This window comes from Typopeltis vanoorti, chromosome 11 (assembly GCF_054136105.1).
Source record: "Typopeltis vanoorti isolate ZY-2024b chromosome 11, IOZ_Tvanoo_1.0, whole genome shotgun sequence".
Lineage (NCBI taxonomy): Eukaryota > Metazoa > Arthropoda > Arachnida > Uropygi > Thelyphonidae > Typopeltis > Typopeltis vanoorti.
The window spans coordinates 72506715-72513402 of NC_143559.1; the positions used below are offsets into that span (position 1 = coordinate 72506715).

The 6688-nt window shown below is 31.3% G+C and overlaps 1 protein-coding gene across 1 annotated transcript in view; it reads left to right on the top strand.

The window, feature by feature from the left end:
* LOC150101724 (transmembrane protein 62-like) overlaps positions 1-722 on the top strand; it is a 365932-nt gene extending 365210 nt beyond the window's left edge. The window contains exon 16 of the mRNA XM_090399895.1: positions 321-722. Within this exon, the coding sequence (XP_090256021.1) occupies positions 321-722 (402 nt within the window). The remainder of the gene's footprint in view (positions 1-320) is intronic.
* Positions 723-6688: the final 5966 nt, after the last annotated feature.

The window sequence follows — 6688 nt, forward strand, 5'->3', positions numbered from 1 at the left end:
ACATACCTTTTTGGATGTTGTTTTCTGCCTCCTTATTCCAGTGATGTACCTTCATCTGCTGTTCAGCTGTTAAAAGAAGGTGGGAGTTGGGAAAGTGGGGAAATTATTTGAAAAAAAACCAGGTTTTTTTATATGTATAATATTATTAAGGGTGGGTAGACAGCATTTAGGAGGGGGGGCATTTAATTATTTCCATTTGTTTTAGTTGCAGATTTTGTTTATGATCATAACATAGTTTTATATTGAAAGTTTTGGTATATATTGATAATTTATTACTTTTGAAAAAGAAAAAAAAATAGTAATTTGTTTGTTTATTTCAGCTTGTGACATTCTTTATTCCATTAACTTTGTCAATATCCCACTGCCTTTATTACCATCATCGAAGTCTTTTAGATGGTGGAGCACCATCATGCAGTCTGTTGTCATATGTGTGGCGCCACCTGCTAATGCTGCTGTTTATTACTTGGCAAATGTTATGTGCTGTTGGTTATTATTATTCATATGGCACTCTGGCATTTCTCCTAGGAATTACACATACATGGTCAGTAATACTGGCTTTGATTTTATGGAGGGTGGCAGTTACAGTTCCTGAATCTCAGTTTACTCAATTAAATAAACCTGCTTTAGAGGATAGACAAGTTATTGGAGAACCTCTTTTGTCAAGGGAGACTACTAACAGGCATGTAGTCGGACTCGAAAGTGATGGTGTAAATCCTAGCTGATATTGAAAATACATTGATGTATATAAGTATTTAAAAATATTATGTGTTGTGAAAAATTTCATAACTGTTAGATTCATGTGATTTTTGTTGGTATTTTATATATATATATATATATATATTCCATTTAAGTTATTCCAAAGCATAGGTATTAACCTTATTTGCAACCATTTTTAAGTCTGATTTATTGTACTGAAAACAAGATTAAGTTTTAACCCAATTTACAAGATAGAATTCATTTTATATGATAACTCCTTATAATTCAGGATTATTAGAACATAATTTGTGCCCTTATATTTTTTTTTATAGATTTAATGTTATTACTAAATGCTTCCCATTATAAAATTTCCAGTATTTAAACAGGTGCATAATTTAATCTATTATCTTATGTAAGATAACTCATTGCTAATAATTTTCAAACCATGTTTTAAAATGCTGTTTATTGAAAAACTATACCTTGCCAAAGATATTGCTGATGTCTAAAAATATTTTTATATGAAAACTATCATGCTAAGAGATTATTCCAGTTTAGAACTGTTTTCATCACTTTTATAGATACTTTTGGTGTTATAACTTGGTGAATTTATTGTATCTCTTGTTTTTTTAAGTATTTTGGAGAATTCATTTTCCCTTTTTTTATTTTAACATACTGACTGTTTTAGTAAAAAGTGGGAACTTTGTGAGAGTCCAATTATTTTTAGCAGAGTTAAAAGCATCTGCTCTAAATTAAAAGTGTGTGCAAATTGTTCACAGGTTGTGCACATACTATTATTTGCATTTTCAGATATTTTTATTTTTATATATGATTTTTATATAATATAGAATATTTAGTTACATTGTTTTCTATTTGTCTTCTTCCATGACAAAGTTGTTGTCAATGGAATGCAGTCTAAAATAACTGCTTTCAAAGATGTCTTTCTTTTTTTTTTAATTAGTACTTGTCATTATAAGGAAAGCACTTGATTAATGTTACCCATGTCACTGAAAAGGTATAGTGATAACAGGCTTTGAAACCTCTTAATTATGAGGATTTATTATATGTTATCATAAATTTAGCTGTATTATTCAAAGTGCTGTTAAAACTATCATTATTTGTTGCCATCATCTTATTAATATATTTGTCTGGTCCAGCTAATGAAAAGCTTAATATAACTATAATTCAGCTGAAGAAAACTATTATATGAATAGTTTTCTTCATTATATGAACAGTTGACTTGCATACATTCATTGGGTTGTTGATCTGGTAAACACATTAGAAGCATTGGAGCTTAAAATGAAGTTTATAAATAAAGACAAAGGGGAACTTTTCTTTGTGTCTATTTAAATCATTTCTCTTTGAGATAATTAAAAACATTATAGAGAGAAACTGATAATTTACTTGACTTTCTGGAGGGGGAGGCTTTTTTTTTTAATAGTTTGTAAATCATACAGTCTTCCCCTTTTAGCTTATGGAAAAATTCTAAAATGGGAAGAGTATGATTTGCATACTAAATAAAAGAAAACAACACGGGATTTACTGCAGGCAGCCCATCCTAGACAACACAGTCTATCATACCACTCCTTAAACCTATTCACCTCTTACTCACCACCTTCTTTCACAACTTACAGGGATGCTTCCTTGCCCTTGATCCTTCCCGTTATTCTACCATAATGAAAAAATCTCCCCAGCATCAACCCTATAAATACCTTGTAACAGTTTCACTAATCATGTTCGCCTTCATCTTCCATCTACCAAATTCTGCAGTTAGTATGTTATCGGCCTGTGTACTCTTTCCATGGTTATTCCTCCTGTTCAAATCCTGAATGATCAGATTTTACACTGATAGATATGTTCTGATCAGAGCTTTATACAATTGAATAACTCCCTACTGGTTATTCAATTATATAAATTATCTCTGCTGGTCAAAGTCCTTTGCCACCTTCTTGAAATGTTTTCTAAACTTCAAATTTGCAAAAGTTTTATAAACAGGAATGGAAAAATGCAGAAGAAAATTTTTTTTTTTAAATACTGTTTTTGACAGAATATCAAGGAGTAAAACTTTTAACTTTTTTTTTTTAATAATGCATTCCCATAATATTTTTGTAACTTTGATTTCTGAACTTTTCTGTACATAAGATTTTATTACATATTTGAAATGTGCACTGATAAAGAAAATGACTGATACATATTAAACAAATTACACTATAATCATAGTAGTTAACTTTAATGAAATTAAAGTGCAGATATTTCATACTGAAAATAACAGTACATCATCATCAGTGCATAAATACTTGCAAACAGGATTACAGTGTATATACAACAATTGGTGGTTTACCAATTAAAAACTGTTGTCGCATGTTAGAAATTAATAAGTAATATTATTAAAACTATTTTTGATGGTTATATAAAATGAGAATCTCCCAAACTTTTGGGAGACCAAGACAATCCTTCCAATTCAGATTTGGCCGATGTAAAAGGGCTTTGCAACTTTCTTTGAAAAGGCTAGTTCTTATTTAAAACTACTTATATGCAGAAGACGAGCTTCATCGTATTGGATACTATGTTTAGTGTCAATACTATGTTGTGCCAGACCAGACTTTTGAGGTTTCATGTATTCAGTATAATATTGATGTTCATTAATTCTTTTTTCCACAGAATGGCCTGAATGCCCAAAAGCATGTCAGATTACATTCACAAGGTATCTGGTAAACTCTATCTAATGATGAAGTGGCAGTTTGTCTTTTATAGATGGGAACAGATGAGAAAGTTTGTTGATAGGCAAATATGTGGGAATAAGGTGATACTACTTCAGAATTCTACCAATCAATTCAGAGATACCAGAAATTTAAGGGATAGGAACATAGGAGTCAATTATCTGCTGGATTTGATTACGGTTGTAACCATTAAATTCCATTAAAGTTTTGATAGTGAGGAGTTCTTGTAGGCTTGAGGGAGAGGAGCACACACGTGTTTTATTAATTAAAGACTTGATAACAGCAATTTTTTGAGAGGTGTGATGAGCAGACTTTAGATGAATGTATCTGCCAGTAAAGGTAGGTATTCACTAAACACTAGTTGATAAATTACTGGAGGCTGTTGTGTAAGAAGGATATCCAAGAATGGTAAACTTCGAGCATTTTCTTTTTCCCTGGTAAAATGAATGCATGGATGAAGGCTATTGATCCATTGTAGGAAAGTGGCAAGTTCATTTTTGCCCTCTATTATAAATTCATCTAAATTGCAAGAAGCCATCGCTTTTGTTTTGCTGACATTTAAATTAAGCCCAGCTTTGTTACTTCCCCTCTTAACCAATAGAGTAAACCACTTTAGATCCTCCATTGATTGGTGTGAGAAAAATATATAACTTAAGATATGTAGATGATACAACACTCATAGCTTAAGTTATATATTTTTCTCACACCAATCAATGGATCAATAGCCTTCATCCTCAGCTGCTCTCAATAATTCCAGCTGGGTCTTTGTCTAAGTTAGTCATTCTCATAATATATTCACTATAAATATTAAAAAGATAGGACTACAGTATGCAACACTGCTGCACTCCTTTTTTCACTTGAACACTGTTTCTCCAAAGACTGAAGCTTCTTGGTTGTCATACAGCTGTCTTATCAAGAGAATCAAATGTTTAGATATTCCCATTAATCTTGTTGTGATCCATGCAATCAAAAGCTTTCTTATAATCAGTAAATCAGATGAATACTTCCTTCTGAAATTCTCTTGTTTCCATAATCCATCTCTTGTTTGCTATTTGGTCTCTGATTCCTCTACCTCTCCTAAAGCCTGTCTGTTCTTATGACATTTCTCGATTCATATATGGCTCCAACCTTTGTTGGAACACTTTCAGCATAACTTTACTCGCATGTGAAATTAAAGTGATGGTTCTATAATTCTCAGAAGCTCTGGGATTTGATTTTTTTGGAATTGGGATGAATACTGATATTTTTCCAGTCTCTAGGCCAGTATATTTTCTTTGAAACCTGTTGACAAATTTCAGTCAATATATTCACTACTTCATCCTCAGCTGCTCTCAATAATTCCACTGACACTCCATCAGCTCCAGGAGCTTTTCCTTTTGGCAGCTTTTCCATTGCTGATATCACTTCACTTTTCATTATCATGGGTTCTTCAACAAATTCTCCTTCAATATTATCTTTCTTGTACAAATCCTCTACATTCTCTTTCCATCTTTTTTTTTATTATTATTACTTCTTCTTCCATCAAACATTTTTTCAAATTTCTTTTTACAACTCCTTACCTAGGGATAAACTTCCCTGTAACTTCATTTATCTTTCTAAACAGATGTCTTGTTCCACCCATAATATTGCTTTCTTCCATTTCCTTGCACCTTTGTGTAGATGTTTTTCCTTATCATTCCTAGCCTTTAAGAATAGCACTTACATAGTTCTAGTAGATAAGTGTTTATAGTCTGAATACAATAACAGGAAATGTGTGGAAAATTACCAAGCATTCGCCTTTATTTTCTGTGAATTCTTTCATTTTCATAAAATGATTGATTTTAAGAAGAATAGAATGAAATAGGAGTTGTCGAAACTAGATATTTTTACTTAAAGTTCTTAAAGACAGAGGCTACTCTGTCTTCTTTACGAAATCATAGAAATATGACAACTATGTGTAGTATTATATGTATTTTTATAGTAACAAAAAAAGATCCTGAAGAAAGCCAAGATCCAGGTGGATTATTGTAGTTAGTAGCACCTTATAAAGCTGGAATGTAAGATCTGATAATATTGGGAGACCTGATAATAAATTAATTTGGAAGAAAGCTGCTAATAATGTACACTTAACAGTGTCACAGTAGTCTGCATACACCTTATGTGCAGGCAATTATAGCAGAAATATAAGAAAATAATTTTGATAACCATTTTATTCAATGCTTTTTATAGTATTTATAAAGTGCTATAAATATATTATTCATCAAATGGATCTTAATGATGTTAAAGTTAGTCACAATTACTAACTTTTAATTCATGACTTTGTAACTCCAAATTTGGGTCAACATTTGCCAAATGCTCTTAAATTGTTAAGTTGCTAGATTAGTATGTGTTGAAATGTGCTGGTTATTCCATCCACATTTTAGTTGTTTGTCAATATAACATATAAAGTTCAAATTGCATAATCAAATCAATAAAGTTCAATTTAAAAATTGCCTTCCTGCAGTATAAAAGCTATTTTCCTCCAACAGCAACAATAAGAATTATAATTATGGCTAGAAATTGTTATATTTTTCTCAAATGGTAGAACGAGGCAGTGTCCATTCCTTGCAGTTTGCACATTGTTGTGTCCCATTCTTGTTTATTTATATATTTCCCTTATACTTTACCTTCCTTTATATATCTTATCCTTTTTCTTTGTGTATCGTCACCTCCGTACTATAAATCTAAGCTCTTGCTCCTCTTAGTATCCCAAAACATTTATTTTTTTTTTAAAGCTGCGCCATTTAGGATATTTAGTTTATAAAGAAATTTAAAACAAGAAGCAAATTCCTAAATAAGTCTAGAGGTGAAATAATCATGCATTCGTAACCTTGATTTTCCTAATTTAACTTTTTCTCCCCCCCCTCCCCCCGTCTAGGCTCGTATGTTATAACAAGCGGTGCATTGAATGGCAATCTCAGACAACTGAATATTTGATAAGCAGAAGTTTATTAAACTCATAAATACAATACATTAAATTCTAAAAACTTCAATTCAATACTAAATTAATACAATGTTAATAAGTCTAGCAAAATACAAAAAATGAAAAATTTACACTAGCACGTGGAACTGTTATGCCTCCACAAAGGACTCTATGCACACAAGATAAAGGGGCTTTCCCATCAATGATTAAGTTGTCTTAAATCCTTCAACCGTTTAAGCACAATAATATGATATAACTCAATTAGACACAACTGAATTACACACATTAATTTATAAGAGTTATGTGGGCTTAGCAATTCCGTTGCAAAAATGAA